Source organism: Acinonyx jubatus, chromosome D3 (assembly GCF_027475565.1).
Source record: "Acinonyx jubatus isolate Ajub_Pintada_27869175 chromosome D3, VMU_Ajub_asm_v1.0, whole genome shotgun sequence".
NCBI classification, from domain to species: domain Eukaryota; kingdom Metazoa; phylum Chordata; class Mammalia; order Carnivora; family Felidae; genus Acinonyx; species Acinonyx jubatus.
The window spans coordinates 75313469-75330207 of NC_069392.1; the positions used below are offsets into that span (position 1 = coordinate 75313469).

Consider the following 16739-nt stretch of genomic DNA (forward strand, 5'->3'; position numbering starts at 1 on the left):
GCGTTAGTGCTGACCGCGGCCTCAAAGAAGGCCTCTGGGAAAGTTCCTCTGGGGTGGAAACAGCAGGGAGAGAGTGACCTACTCCAGAAAAGAGCAGCTGTTTTCAGGAGCCAGGGCTTTGTCCCCGAAGCTCCCGGGCATCTGAGTGCTGTGCTGTCCCCTGCAGGGAAGGGACCAGTGGGCCTGGAGAACCACAGTGGGAGAGGGGCCGAGTCCTTTGTGGTGGGGAGGGCAACGTTTAGCGACGTAGCAATGTCCAACGTTTAGCAGCATCCTTAACCTCTACTCAGTAGCACCCCTTGCAGCTGTGACAGTCAAAAATATCTCCACGCATTGCCAAATGTCCCCTGGGGGTAAAACACAAGGGACCCAGGAGACCTTCATATCGATTTTTCCATCAAAATCTCGAATAATCGATATCCAGTTTGAGGCATACTTGGAAAAATCTTCCTTGCTCCCTTGCCCCCTTGCCTCCCAGGCCGCCCAGGTGAACTCAGCTGGTATTTTGGGAGCCAGGGCTACGTGTTATCACAGAAGTCAAGGTCGGCAAATGGCAACAACAAAAATTTATTGTTTCACAGTTCTGGAGCCTGGAAGTCCAAAATCAAGGTGTGGGCAAGGCCATGCTCCCTCTGAAGGCTCTAAGGAAGATTCTCCTCGCCCCCTCCTAAGCTTCTGGTGGCCGTGGCGGTGGCGGTGGGCAGTGCGCACATTTCCTGGCTCGTGGCCGAATCACTGCGGTGTCTGCCTGTCTTCCCACAGCTATTTCCCCTCTGTCTGTGTCTGTTTTCTCCTTTTTATAAGAACACCAGTCATGGTATTAAACCCCACATTAATCCATGGTGATGTCACCTTAATTCAAATGACTACAGCTAAAGACATCGCGTTTCCAAATAAGGTCACATTCTGATGTTCCAGGGGAACATGAATTTGCAGGGGGGGGGGGGCGAGGGGGGGGCTCATGGTGACCGGGCAGTTCTCCCGGCCATTGTCCCCACCACCAGGTCATCTGTAGGGGTGAGCTGAGGAGGGCAGCCCCCCCCCATCCACGCTTTCCTGCCCAGCCCACCCACCCTCCCTCCTGCGTCTCTGGCAGTCTGTGCTCTCTCAGCACAGCGGGACGTGATCATGACCACGGAGAGGCCTCCTCGCTGTGGAGAGGAGTGTCTCGCCCTAGGTGTGGGTTCCTGGACAGATTTTTATCTGTTGTTCACCTGTCTTTCTTTGAACCGTGCTCCTGACAGACCACAATTCCTCTTTTGTATACGCACTCCTTCCAACTTGCTTTCCCTGAGGTAGAAAACATCCATTTGCATTTCCTCCCCACCCCCACGTCTTTTGGAAAAACAAAAAAAAAAAAAAACGTTTTCACGGTACAGCGCCAATCATGCTGTTATTGATGTCTCTGTCCCCTGGAATGCTTTCCCCGCTTTCCATTCCCCTGCCTGCCAAGCACACTTGACCTGTGGTATGTAAAGGTCACAACAGCACTGATCAATCTCCTCCAAGTGTTCTCCCTTGTCCAAAGTACACGGTGTTACAAGATTAGAGGGGTATGAGAGGAGAACACAGGAGGACCCAGAGGCACTCTTGCCCGGTTGAGGAAAGGGGGAAGATCAGTAGGCCGATTAATTAGCTCCTGGCCGCAAAGCAGAAATGCAGATCAGGTTTACCATCCCAGAAAAAAAACAAAAACAAAAACGTGGGAAACACAGGAACAAGAGCTTTTCAGTACCTAAGAGTGCAGATTTAATGACCCAAAGACTAAACTCAGGTAGATGTTTAAAAAGTACTTTCCTTTGGGGAACTATGAGTTAATCTGGTGGCTTCTGGTGACCTCATAATGGCAAGAAAATTTGAGACCAGTATTATAACTAACAACCCACTTTAAATCTTTGAAGGGCATTTGCACAAAGTAACATTCGTTTTCCTAACCGGCACTTAACATACTGATAGAAGTCAAACTGCTTTGCAGGTGAGTGTTTTAGGATGTAAGGAATTTTTCATCCTGGGCAATTACACTGGAATCATCTGGGGTCCAGACTGCGTTAGTCAAAGTTGAAGGCCAAGCATTAGGGGGTTTTAAAAATTCCCTAGGTAATGTTAATGGGCAGCTATGGTCCAGGACTGCTGTAAAAAGTTAGAACATTCAAAGCTCATTTACTACTAAACACAAAAATGCAACCACATCTGTTAGTGCACGGCCCCACTAAAATTCCTTATACCAGGACCGAATGCTTTTCCCAGTTGGTGGGTTACTTTTCCAAATGGCAGAACAGGAGTTTGGAAAGAATACATTCTGTCATCTCAAGTCTTGATTTGTTCCAGCCCCGCTGGACTTCTGCGAAGAGAATGAGGACTCCCTGCCCCGTCCACGGCTCAAGTTCTCTTCCTAAATTTCTCTTCCCATTTTAACCGGCCTGCCTGCCCCGGGGTGTCATCTTGGCCTTCTCATCCCTCCACCCCTTGACTCCCTTACCCTACAAACACAGGTTTTCCCTACATTCCTGGTCCTGTAGAAATAGCAAATAACAAACCACAATTCTTAAATGGCATTCCATAAGTAAAAGAATACTCATTAAGCCTCTCTTCTGGCTAAAAAAGTGGGTATAATATTTTAGCTTAGTGCGAGACTAAAATTAATCAATCAAGAAATACGGATTGAATGTTCAGGGGGACAAAGGCAAGAGTGGAAAACGTACAAAGAAGTAGGTAGCATGTAGATACTCAAGGATCTTACCATTTAGAACAGGGATTGGCAAACTATGGCCCACAGACCAAATGTGGCCCCCTACTTGTTCCTGTAATTAAAGCTTTATTGGAACACAGCCATGCCCCTCCCCCCCCCCCCCCCCCCGGCAAAAAAAAACCCATATTGTCTGTGGCTGCTTTTATACTATGATGGCAGAGCTGAGTATCTGTGAGAGAGACCATCTGGCCTTCAAAGCCTACAATATTTACTACCTGGCCCTTTATAGAAAAAGTTTGCTGGGCGCCTGGGTGGCTCAGTCAGTTAAGCAACCAACTTCACCTTAGGTCATGATCTCGCAGTCTTTGAGTTCAAGCCCCGCATCGGGCTCTGTGCTGACAGCTCAGAGCCTGGAGCCTGCTTCAGATTCTGGGTTTCCCTCTCTCTCTGCCCCTTCCCTGCTCACACACTGTCTCTCTCTCCCTCGAAAATAAATAAACATAAAAAATAATTAGAAAAAGTTTGCCAATGCTGATCTAAATTAACAACACATATATGTATGGTATATATACAACATCTCTCCACTCATCCTCTTAACAAATATTTATGGTGCACTGTACCACTCCTTAGGGGATACACTAGTGTGAGACAGAGAAGTCTCCCGCACCTTGGAGGCCCAAATCTACCGAACTGTCAATCCTGAGCAATAAATAAACACCAAAGGGGGGCCTGTGCAAAAGAGAAGAGAATGTCTGAGGCTAGACAGAGCCATGGGTAACTAGAATTACTGTGAACCGTAGAGATGGATTCTAAGTGGAACGGGATGAAGAGGGGGGAGGGGAAGGCCTTGGCAACACTGGAACTGGACTTGAGGTTTGATGAGGGCATACACAACGTTTATGCTGTTCATCTCTACTCCCAGCATTATGCAAAATGGCTGCCACTACAGTTGCTTGATGAATAATGTTTAAAGAATTACATGGTAGGGGCGCCTGGGTGGCTCAGTCGGTTGAGCAGCCGACTTCGGCTCAGGTCACGATCTCGCGGTCCGTGAGTTCGAGCCCCGCGTCGGGCTCTGTGCTGACAGCTCAGAGCCTGGAGCCTGTTTCGGATTCTGTGTCTCCCTCCCTCTGACCCTCCCCCGTTCATGCTCTGTCTCTCTCTGTCTCAAAAATAAATAAACGTTAAAAAAAAATTAAAAAAAAAAAAAGAATTACATGGTAGATGAATAAACGAGCATCTTGAATACCAGGTTAGCTATTCTGTAAGACAGTTGAGTCAAGGATTTCCAATGTGATAAAGTGATCTCTGGGAATACTTTGAAACAAAAGAGTGGATACGAAGATAAGGAAGCGAGTGTTTATTGAATAACTACTACACAGCAAGAACTTGACGAGCATAAAATCATTTAATTCTCTCAGCACTCCTTTTATTTTGCAGATCAACAAATTTAGTTTGGGAGAAGTTAAATAACTGGCTAAGGTCACACAGACAGAAAACAGTAGAGTCAGAATTCAAACCCAAGTCTATCAGCACATGCGCATGCCTCCCAGTCATGTTCATACCACACTCTGCAGACCTTGGACTCCTCACAGTCCCCATAAGGAACACTGTGACCAATTCAGTAACAACTGGGGATCAAGAGCAAAGACTCTCCACCCACCCTCAACCAAAGCAGTTCTCATTTTCTCTGCCTCACACATGGAGCTTCCTGATTTCATCCGAATGGTTCTTGGGGAAACAAAAAAGAATAGAAACCACTATGCGAGACCATACGACTTCCTACAATAAAGCCAGAAGGCATGGTTTTCAGCCTTCTGTCCATCACCAATGGGCTGTGGGTTCATGGCCAGCCACTCCTTCTTCCTTCCATTGCTACTCAAGAGAGATTGAATGACTGCCAAAACCATGTTGTGTTTCTTGACTTTCCAGAGGGAATAAGGTTAAATGAAAAGCTCTTTCAGTGAATGAAAATGGGTGGACCACTTCAAATAAAGTTCTAGGTAAAGTTGTAATTCCATCAAAGAAGCCAATTAGAGGAGCTCAGCTGGACGCCTTGCCTGATGCCTGCTCATGGCATCTGATGTTAGGATGCGAAAAAGTAAAGGGGAGCCAATCTTTTTTTTTTTTTAATTTTTTTTTAACGTTTATTTATTTTTGAGACAGAGAGAGACAGAGCATGAACGGGGGAGGGGCAGAGAGAGAGGGAGACACAGAATCGGAAGCAGGCTCCAGGCTCTGAGCCATCAGCCCAGAGCCCGACGCGGGGCTCGAACTCACAGACCGTGAGATCGTGACCTGAGCCGAAGTCAGACGCCTAACCGACTGAGCCACCCAGGCGCCCCATCAATCTTTTGACATTACCCGGTACAACCGGCACATGACCCAATGCAGGGACCTTTGTAAACAGTCCACAGAGGCACGTCTACTTACCGATAGAGATGTAACAGGTGAATATACTGATTCTGGAAGAATTCATAACTGGAAACAATGCCACACTCATCTATGGCTCGACCATTCTTATACCAAGTTACCTCTGGCTTGGGCTGACCTGATAATGACAACAGAAGAATATTCCTATTGCAGTAAGCATTTTTAGAAAAGAAAATCATAAAGCAATGAATAGGAGTGAGTAATAAGCCATAGGGATGGACATGCTGAACTATGTCAGTTGGGGAACTGGAAAATCTCTCTCATCGATTCAAATGCATCGTCCGATAAGCACTATTGAGCAAGCTATGTACCTGAGATGATCCTGTGCAGGGGTGTGGATGAGGCATACAAAATGAAATGCTGTCCCTAACCCTAAGGAGCTATTAAGAAAAATCATCTAGGGGCGCCTGGGTAGCTCAGTTGGTTAAGTGTCCAACTCTTCGATTTCAGTTCAGGTCATGATCTCCCGGTTTGTGAGTTCGAGCCCCAAGTCGGGCTCTGTGCTGGCAGCATGCAACCTGCATGGGATTCCCTCTCTCCCTCTCTATCTGCCCCTCCCCCATTGTCTCTCTCTCTCTCTCTCTCTCTCTCTCTCTCTCAAAATGAATAAACATTTTTTTAAAAAGAAAAATTATCTAAAACTTGGATATGAGGAAAAAATGTGGATAATATCTTCTTTCCGTGTCCAATGGGGACAAAGGTCCATTTAAGAATCACCTAGGGGAATATACATCGTTTAATTTGACGATTACCACTGATTAAAATTCCCAGTTTGGGGCACCTGGGTGGCTCAGTCGGTTAAGCATCTGACTCTCAGTTTCTGCTCAGGTCATGATCTCCCGGTTTTGTGGGTTCGAGCCCCGCGTCAGGCTCTGCACTGACAGGGCGCAGCCTGCTTGGGATTCTCTCTCTCTCCCTCTCTCTCTGCCCTTCCCCTGCTCACGCTGTCTCTGCCTCCCTCAAAATAAATAAATAAACTTAAAAAATGGTTAAACTCCCAGATTTAGTGAAGTTACATACAAACTTGTAGATTTTTATCCAACAGAGACGTAAATAATCCCTGCCTGGCAGAAAAGATAATCCCGTAAGTCTTGGCTTATCACCCTACAGGACATTAACCGGTGTTTTACCTAGTCCAGCAATCTTATCCTAACATTCCCTTATTAAACTGCCTATAAATATCTAATTCCTCTAATGTTCCTACTTTCTGGTTCCCTCTTTACTCAAAGAATTGAATAAAACCATTGAAATGTTCATTTCCTATTTGCACGGAAGTCACTGTACCTGTGGAGAAGTATCCTTAAACGGCGCTCAGAGCTGAGCGTATGCCATGGCACAGAAGAGGGAAGAACAAAGTGGATTAGCACATTAGTGGATTAGTCCCCTCATGAGGCGTGTATGATTTCCGGGCCGGTCCTGTGCATACCTGACTGGTGTCGTCACAGAAACTGCCCTACGCTTTCTCCCTCAGGAGGGCTTCCTCCTGCCCTTGTGATCGGTAACCAGATCTGATGGACTAATCTGGTGAAACCCCCAGGAATTCCATTCACCCCTTGGGATTTTTTACCCCTGTGACCGCGAAGGAAGGTTTCCAGTGTGTCCCAATGAGCTTCTCCCCCTAGCCTCCGTAACACTGAAAACGTACCCAAATGTGCCCTGTCTACAGGAGGAAAGCCCAGTATTGGGAAACAAAACAGTGTTCTAGATCCATCCTTCTTGTGTTTCTGTCTGACTTACCACAGGATTTTTGGTGAGCAGCCCCAGACACCACGAAGAGAAGAACCCCACGTGTTTCTGGGCCCTGCACCATGGACCCGTCCTGATGGTGCTCAGAGCCCCTGCTTCCCTCCCTGTGTCTTGTCTGATGGGGCGTCTCCCAGCTAGGCTACCTCTGTGCCAGCACCACGAATGTGGGTGATCCTCCTGGCCTCCCCCTTCAGGTAGCGCCCGCCTGACTACTTGGTCCCCGGAATTAGGAGCAGACAGACCTACGTGCAAGGATACACCCTTCTTCCCCAGTGGTTTGGCTGAGTCCCTTCCGGGCAAGTGACTAAAGCACCAAAAATGAGCTTCCCTGAGAAACCACCAAGGAGGTTGGGGGTTACAATTCATTTCTGCCTGTTCTTAGCCTTTTGTCCCCCTCTCAGTCGGCTTTCTCAGATTCCTTCTCAGGAATCCTCTCCTTCCTCCTTTTTTGTATATCCTGGACTCCTTTTTTTTTTAAAAGAAGGTACATAAAGTGTGCATGAGCTGGGCCCGGGACACTCATTCGAATCTCTTGGACTCCAATTTTTTCATTCAGACCGATCAGGGCTGGTTGATGCCCCCAGTTTCTTAGCGGCTGACTGGTTTTTTCCTCTTGTGCAGTATAGATCTGAATAATCAGCCAGAAATGAGACTCACACAGGGAAGTGGTATCTTGTACCTTTGTGGGTGGTTCTCTTTTCTCCCTCCACTTGCTGGAAACCTCGCCCCAAAATCCTACCCTTGTTTTTTTAAGCCTACCTGCAGGTCACACATGGAGAGCCACCTCCAGAATGTTTCACCATTGTGCGTGGGGACCGGTAGCCAAGTTTAGGGTATGTCCAAACACTGGGGCTTCCTGAGGACACATGGGGGCCACGGCATGGAGGTTTAGTGGTGGACGTGTGTCCGTCCCTCTATTTGAATGGCTATGGCCCAATGCCAAGAAAGATGGGGGCTTGGCTCTGGCCTCAAAGAGGCTGAACTCACTCACAGGTGGACACCCCAGCACCCAGACCAGAGATGAGATTTTGTTATGACTTCAGCTAAGGAAGCACGGCCATTTCAGAAGCTGGCTCTTTTCCTCTCCCCATCTAGAAAAAGGGATCTCAGGGGAGAAGAGTTTTCTGTGCGCCCTCCGGAAAGACCACTGGTGCCTCTATGTTTTCGAAGGTAGAGACACAGTCCAAGAAAGGAAACAATCCACAAGGTACAAGGTACCACTTCCTGACCCAATTATTTTGCTTCTATTATTTTCGTTTAATAAGAAATCCTTCTTACCACCGGGGCACCAATTTGGGGTCAGGTCTGGGTTGTTCATTCTCCAGTCCAGGGAGAATCCCAGCCCCCTGCTCCTCCTCCGTTGGGCACCCCTGCCTTGGTTTTTACCTCTTCACTGCTGACCAGCATGCCCGACGAAGGCGGGCAGTGGGATGTATGTAGCTGGTTTGGGGGATATCAAGGAATGAGTGATCAAGAAGGTTCCAATAAATCGACTGAAGGAAAGTTACTCACGACATTCCTATGTACACAGGAAATTAAGAATGGATTCTCTGAAAAAATAACCAGGGCGGGAGTCGCCTAACCCAGAACCACAAGGCGAAGTGAAAAAGATCACTAGGCTATATCCAGGAAGTCACTCAAAGAAACCCTTGGAGGGGGAAAAATCATAGAGGATTTAGTTGTTCAACTGGTTACTCAGAACAGACTTCCCAGGCCATTTTCACAAATGATTTTTTTTTTAATTTTTTTTTTCAACGTTTATTTTTGGGACAGAGAGAGACAGAGCATGAACGGGGGAGGGGCAGAGAGAGAGGGAGACACAGAATCGGAAACAGGCTCCAGGCTCTGAGCCATCAGCCCAGAGCCTGACGCGGGGCTCGAACTCACAGACCGCGAGATCGTGACCTGGCTGAAGTCGGACGCCTAACCGACTGCGCCACCCAGGCGCCCCACAAATGATTTTTAATAATGCCTCTGTGAGCCAAAAACCCGGGTCCGCAGGGAGATTTCAGAGGAGAATGAGCCACTGGTGGTTACCAGATATCATGCAGCGAAGCACGGCATCTGACTTCTCAGGAACTTTCTGGGAAAGCAACGTAGATAGAAAACAAAGGGTGCGCCTCTGGGGCCCTCCTGAGTCTGTCATCCTTACGTGCCTCGTGAATCTGAAAAACACAAATCCCTGACATCAACATTTGTTCTGGGGCTCCTCTGACTGTCCTGGGAGTTTCGTTTAGTGGCCCTTAGGGACAGAAGGAGCACGCCCTGGCTCGTCGGAGGCCGGGCACTGGCACTTGGGCTGGTGGGCAGATGCGAAGTCCTCGGGCGGGCTTTCTCACCTGCGGCGCTGCTGGCCCTTGGACCGGATGTCTGGTTGTGGGGTCTGCCCTGTGCATCGTAGCATCAGCACCGCTGGCTTCGACCCACCGGGTGCCACCAGCACCCCTCCCCCGAGTCACGACAATCCAAAGTGTCCGCAGACATTTCCAGTGTCCCTGGGGAGGGCAGCCCCAGCAGAGAACCACTAATCCACCCCGAGAACTGCTTGAGCCCACAGCCAGTGTCACGTCTCTCTCATCTTTCTTTCTGTCCTCAAAGTCTCTTCATGGGACTCAAAAAGTGCGTAGGCACACTCCTCGCCTCCAAAAAAGAGGCCTTAGTTAAATGCAAATGAATCTCCGGGGGGGGGGGGGGGGAGAGGTGTTTTGAAACTGGGCAAGCAGTGCTCCTTGGAGCTCCGGAGGAGCGCCCCCAGGAGGGCAGTGAGTTAGCATGTATTTATTCATTGATACAAGCAGGCATTTAACACTTGATTGGTCACCACGTATGCAATCTCATTTCACCTCTTTTAAATTGCCTGAGTGGTTATTAACACCTCCTGCATCTTAAGGATGAGAAAGCTGATGCTCAGAGAGATTCAACAACTTGCTCAGGATCACACAGCTCAAGTGGCTGCTGCCCTGGGGCGTCCTTCGTGGCCGTGCAGGCTGATACCGTCCCCGGAGCTGTGCAGTGCACAACCCACACAGATGCGTGGCAGCCTTAAGAACACAGGTCTGTCTGAACCCAGAGGGCCCTTTCCACTCTACCCTCCACGTACCGTGCTGGCACCACCCTGTCAAAAGCACTCTTTGGAGAGCCCCATGCTTGGAAATAACATTTCGCTCTATCCAAACAGGCAGCTCCCACTTCCCCTTCGCTTGGTGAGCTGTTCTCACATGCCACGAAGCTCAGGAGGAGGAAGGCTCCCACCACCATCGGATACATTTAGCACGGACAGGGCGGAGGCACTTAGACCTGCAAATGGTGATTCTGGGGATGCTGAGGGTCCTATAGCAGACGCGAGCTAAGCTCTTGGCAGAAAAGGCTGGATCTAAATGGCCACAACTGTCTCGTAGAAGGGGAAACCCTTCTCCATATGGGTGGAACAGCTTCTTAACCGTTTGGAACCAATTCTCCGATTTGGTAGGACCTGGTTCAAGCTGAAAATGAGTTGCTTGTGCAAAAAGGATTCAGACATTCGAGATGGGAACAACAGAGCGCCACCCTGAGCGCTGGGAGCCTTCTGGGCATGGGGCCCCCGTGTGGGGCACACATTGTGGAACCTCAAGGCTGCCCCTGCCTGGTAGACGCGGCCCTTGGAACATTCTGCCAGCTCTTCCTTCCCTTTGAGGCCTTTCCTGCAACCCCTGATGTTCCCACAGCATTTCCTTAATCTCAAGGTGTTCTGTCTAGAATAAGTGTAGTTCTTGGAAACAAAAAAGCATTCCCAAATTGCCCCTATGTGACGCACCCAAGCTTTCTGAATAGCAGGGTAGAAATAACTGATTTAGGAGAACACACCTCCTTCCTTTCCTCACAAGGAGTGCACAGGAAGCAACTCTGCTCTGACCTGAGCGTCCGCTGATGCATGTAACGGGCAGAAAGAGCGGTAAAGCTGAAGAAGAAGTATCTTTGCATCAACAAGAAAGACAACCGCTTGGGTCTGCAACACAGCACAAGGGCTGGGAGAGAAGTCTGAAAAGCCGCGGGGTTATGCGGGGGAGACTGAGTCACAGAGACTGAGAAAGAGATGCTATGATTGTTAATTGGATCCTCTCGACATTTTTGGTGTTTTCTTAGTCTTTATTTTTGAGAGAGAGAGAGACAGAGCATGACCGGGGGAGGAACAGAGAGAGAGGGAGACACAGAATCCAAAGCAGGCTCTGAGCTCTCAGCACAGGGCCCCACGCGGGACTTGAACTCACAAATCACGAGTTCGTGACCTGAGCTCAAGTCGGACGCTCAACCGACTGAGCCACCCAGGCTCCCCTAACCCTCTCAACATTCTTTAATAAAGACTTGAATCGCAGGGCACCTGGGCGGCTCAGTCGGTTGAGCGTCCGACTTCAGCTCAGGTGGTGATCTCACGGTTTGTGGGTTCAAGCCCCGCATGGGGCTCCGTGCCGACAGCTCAGAGCTTGGAGCTGTTTTGGGTTCTTCATCTCCCTCTCTCTCTCTCTGCCCCTCTCCCACTTGTTCTCTCTCTCTCTCTCTCTCTCTCTCTCTCTCTCTCTCCCAAAACTAAATAAGCATTTAAAAAAAAAGTCTTGGATTGCATTTCCAGCACTTTTTGGTTATAGGACGTTTTAAACACAGTTGTGCAATTTGGACCCCATCGGGTCCCTGGTTAACAGGTGTCCCATAAAACTGTCCTAAGTCCCTCTTGGTCTAGATGGTAAGTTAGTCGCACAGAACAGAAAGAAACTTCATCTGCAAGACGGCAAATAGACACAGATTACATGATACGTACATTTAGACGTTACGTGATTGTTCCAACAGGTATAAAAAGGCCAAAGCTGACGTGCATTATTATTTACTTAGAAGTCACAGAAATGCCTAATGGAAAGACTGCTCTCAGCAAGGCTGAAAGAAGTATCAAAAGCAAATAACTCCAGGGGACAACTTCCACGGCAGCCACCTTGCACAAGGATGGCGATGTTTACAGAAGACTTGGCGAGTGCCGCTGAATCCCTGTAGGAAGAGATGACTAAGCCAGACCAGGGCACGGTGCTCAGAAAACCAAGGAAATGAATGGCAACTTGCTGTCCTTTCACTGCTAAGGAAATGCTGCCCCTCCCCCCACTCGGCAAACACGTGGAAAGAGGCAGCGTTTCGGTCAATGCCAATGTATTTGCTCATCCCTTTCAGACGTCTGAGCAGGTGATGGGAGCTAGAGCTGTGGATTTGACTTGAGATCAAAAGTTGATGCTTCTCAGGATTATTGAACAATTCTAGGGCTAAAACATAGGCATAGGGCAAAAAGAACAGAATGTAAATCCAATTTAAAATGTTTACGGTTATTTCACAACTGGAAATGCAAGTTGTATTTGTGACCTCATCTACTGGTGTTTTTTTTTTTTAAGTTTATTTATTTGTTTTGAGAGAGCGTGTCCATGTTTGCACACATATGTGAGCAGGAGAGAGGCAGGAAGAATCCCAAGCAGACTCCGCACTGTCGGCGCAGAGCCCAACGCAGGGCTCGATCTCACAAACGTGAGATCAGGACCTCAGATGAAATCAAGAGTTGGACGCTTAACCGACTAAGCCACCCAGGCCCCCACCCCCACCCCACTTATCATTTTTGAGTGGCAACACGGCATCCGGCGTTAAGGGCTCTAGAGTCAGGTACCTGGGTTTACATTCTGGCTGCACTCCTTACTAGCATCGTCAGCAAGTGTGTCCCAGCCTCTCTGTGCCTCAGTTTCCTCATCTGTAAAATGGAGGCAAAACAGTTTTGTATACTTCATAGGTTGTTATAAAGATGAAATGAGTTACTACTGCCTGTAAAGTACTTAGAACAGCACCTGGCACAAAATGTAGTGCTTGCTAATTATTTAAAAAAAAAAAAAAATGTGGCTTCAGTGGAACCCACTAGCTCAACTGACCGACAGCGAGGCGGATGGCTCTGCAACGCTTTGTTTTCAAACAGCTTTAATGAACTGTAATTCACACGCCGTAGAATCCACCCACTCACAGTGCGCAGTCCAATGGCTTTCAGTGTGTTCAGAGTTGTGCGACCATCGCCACAATCAATGTTAGAACATTGTCATTTCCCCAGAAAGAATCCCATTCTCCTTGGCTTTCAAGTCCTTATCTTCCCATCCCTCCCCACCCCCCACCCAAACACACACAGAGCCCCAAGCAACCACCACTAATCTACTTTCCGTCCCTGTGGATCTGCCTATCCTGGACATTTCCCAATAAACAGGATCAAATGCTATGTGGTCCCTTGTGGCTGGCTTCTTTCTCTTAGCACATGTTTCCAACACAACCGTGTTGTGGCGTGGGTCGGGATTCAGTCCTCCTTACGTCATTCTGCAGCCCTTTTAGGAGCAGCTGTCGGGGCAGAAGGAGGACCCCCTGGGCTCTCCACATTCCCAGGACGCTTACTCAGACAATTGGGAGGGTAGCAAGAGAAGGGCTCTGGGGGCTGGAGAATTCTCCTGACCGGGAAGCATCATAGGACTGAGGATCAAATGCAGGCTTTGTCACTTGCCAGGGACGAATCTACATCTAGCTCTGCCACTTACCTGGTCAAAGTTCTTCATCTGTAAAAGCAGAGAACTATGTAAATGGCATAGGGAGAATGTGCTACATAACTCGTTTTCAAGGTGGTAATCAGCAGGCTTTAAGGAAAGGCGTCACTTGGTTTCCTCAATTTCCTTTTCTGCTGTGGGTTACCACAGTAATTTGTTTTTAAGGCGATATACCAATTAATGTCTAAAAATTTCTCCTGGTAGAACATTCACCTGTGAGAGTAATTTACATGGCCCCTCCCCTTCCCAGGGTCCACTGCTACGGACAGAAAGGGAAGAAAGGACAAAACTGCTCCACAAGAATTGGGGTGACACCGGGGACCTTATGTGTCATCTGCAACGCCTCTCCACGTGACTGCTTCCTGACGGTGAAGTCCCACAGGTGACAACCCTGACAACCGTGCTATGTGACCCACAGAGACAGTTCAGCCGCCACGGTGTCCCAGCCAGGGCTGTGCTGACGACAAGGGAGAGGACAGTTAAGTCAGGCCGTGGTTCAGGTTTCATGGCTCCTCTGAAGGTTAGAACACTTGAAGACCGATTTCTCATTCTCAGCTAGACGTGGGCAACCAATATCGAGTTACTGATATTAGCGGGGGGAGCTGCAGTGGCATTCACAGACACCTTGGGGAGGTAACATGTTAACTGGAAAGAACACAAGATGTGCATGACTTTATTTTGTTTTTCAGCTGTGGTCGCTTCCTTTTTTAAAAGAAATCGGTTTACCTTTAATTACACAGATTCTAAATGCATTCGTCCCTATTTGCAAAAATACATATAAAAGCAAAGTCTCCCACTTGCACTGGCCCTCATCTCAGTACTTTCTCAGGAGGAAGTGTTTGCCAGGCTTTCAGGCATCTTTCTGTCCAGGTCTGTGTGTAGTCATCTGAATATATATATAGGGGTGTCAGGGTGGCTCAGTCGGTTGAGCGTCCAACTCTTGATCTTCACTCAGGTCACCATCTCACGGTTCATGGGGTTGAGCCCCACATCCGGCTTCGTGCTCATGGCACAGAGCCTGCGTGGGATTCTCTCTCTCCCTCTCTCTCTGCCCTCCCTCTCTCAAAATAAATACATAAACTTTAAATAGATCTTTATATCTCTATTATCTTTATATACAAATATATTTTAATAATATATATAACACATATATAAATATATATAATTTCTATCCACGTACGTTATATAGTCATCTAAATATATACACAATTTTGTTGCATGCATGGCATTGAATTGGGTATATTCCCAGCCAGCTGGCTTATCTTAGTGATAAGCTTTGGCAATCTTCCAATGTCAGTCCAATCCATAAAGGGCTGCATCATTTTTTAAAAACTGCTCAGTGACATCAGTATTGCACAGCGCGGCAATAAGTGTGCTTCATCTGTGTGTTCTTGTACTGATGACACATAGCTAGGCTAGAGTTTTTTAGACTTCCAAGTGTGTCCCAAAGAAACTTCACCCTGCTAAATGCTTCCTTGGGCACCTCAGCGGTTGTCGAGACTAAATACCAAGAAATGGAATTGCTGGATAAAAGAACATTCACATGTTACGTTTTGATAGATACTCCAAAATGGGCAGGGCCCCTCACAGAAGAGTAGAAGGATGTGGCGATGAAGGACCGGGTTCCCGGGTTCAAATCTGAGCCCTGCTGCTTACTAGCTTACTTCTGCTCTAAATTCCTTCATCCGTAAAACTAGGATGAGAGCAGTCTCTACTTCATTTCGTTGGTAGGAAAATTAAGGGACTACGGATAAAGCTCCTCTAAATGGCATACTAAGAACGCTACAAGTGTTAGCTGCTATCACTAACATCAGTAAAATTACCGAAATACCTTCCTCTCAAAGTAGAGAACCAGGCAAGAGGTTATGGGAGAGTGCTTTGAGTGTTTAAAGCCCTTGACTGACGCCAAGTTTTATTTTGGCTAATCTGTCCCATACAGATAGCCGGTGGTGTGGCTGCTGTCCACAGGAAGGCTGTTGCCAAGGGGTCAGGGAGGCGCTCTCAGCCCACACGCAGATAATGGGTAACCGGTGCCTTGGGAGCCAGCAGGAAAGCCAGCTGTCACAGTGAGTTCTCACGGGGGACAGGAGGGATTAGTTCCGATCACCCAGCCTAATTCAATGGCAACTGGGTTCCCACATTTGCCGTCTGAGTTACTACAGATCTGGGTGCCACGCCTACTGGCCCGTGGTAGTTAGGGCAGAGTACGCAGCCCAAAGATGCATTCTGGGAATTTGGGGGAGGTGGGTGGGGAGGGGGCAAGCCAGGCAGGGAGAAAGACAATGAATATGTTTTGGGTCCCTTCTGTGTGTCAGCCCCCAGGCTGGACACTTCAGAGACATTGTCACATTTAATCCTTACAGCAAAGCTACCAGCGCTGGTGTTCTTTCCCATTTCACAGATAATGACCTGGAAGCTTAAGGTAACTTTAAAGCGTTGATGTAACACACTTCATTCCTCACTGCCTGCAAGTGACATGGCTGTTGGAACTCAAGCACTGTGTTCTTACTTGGGTGTGATTTTAGGGTTATATGTGAAAAAAAAAAAACAGGGGCAAAAAATAAGCCCGTGAAAAGATGCTCAATATCCTTAGTCATTATGGAAATTCAGATTAAAACCATAATGAGATAGCCTTTCACAGCCACTGGAATGACTATAATAAAACAGGCAGCCAAGTGTGGGCCCGGATATGGAGAAAACCGTCAAGCATGGCTGGTGGGAATGTAAAACAGTACGGACACTTTGGAAGACAGTTTGGCAGTTTCTGGAAAAGTTAAACATGAATTTACCAAGAGCCCCAGAAGGTCCATTCCCGGGTGTCTCCCCAAGAGAAATGAAAACACGTGTCTGCACAAAGACTTGCACACAAATGTTCTTAACAGGATTATTCATAATAACCTAAAGTTGGAAATAACCTAAATGTCCATTGGAAATAACCTAAATGTCCAACTAGTGCCTACATAGACAATGTGGTGTAGCCATACCGTAGAATATGGTGGAACAATACAAAGGAGCAAGCGTGGATACGTGGTACGATATAGATGAACCTCAGAAACATTCCAGTGAGAGAAGCCAGACATGTGAGACCACACGTTGTATGGTTCCAGTTATATGAGATGTCCCAAAGAAGCTATAGAGACCAAAAGTAGGTGGTTGCTGGAGACGGAGGCAGTGGGGAAAATGTGAATCAACCATAAATGTGCACGAGGGATCTTTTTGGGGTGATGAAAACGTTCTAAAACTGATCTATGGCAATCGTTGTACAACTTGATACATTTACGAAAAATCACTGA

At 47.7% G+C, this 16739-nt stretch overlaps 1 protein-coding gene across 13 annotated transcripts in view; it reads right to left on the reverse strand.

Annotated features, from left to right (window-relative positions):
* The window catches only part of ALPK2 (alpha kinase 2), a 148343-nt gene that overhangs the window by 92280 nt on the left and 39324 nt on the right, over window positions 1-16739 (reverse strand). For 5 of the 13 annotated variants that reach the window (XM_027069066.2, XM_053205762.1, XM_015076663.3 and 2 more), the window contains 2 exons: window positions 8906-9033; window positions 5123-5240 (listed from right to left, as the gene is read on the reverse strand). In XM_027069066.2, the coding sequence (XP_026924867.2) occupies window positions 5123-5240; window positions 8906-9014 (227 nt within the window). In that variant the 5' untranslated portion in view covers window positions 9015-9033. Of the gene's footprint in view, window positions 1-5122; window positions 5241-8905; window positions 9034-10711; window positions 10806-12539; window positions 12621-13440; window positions 13578-16739 lie in introns of those variants that run through there. The other 8 variants (XM_053205761.1, XM_053205763.1, XM_053205766.1 and 5 more) reach the window with 4 other exon arrangements.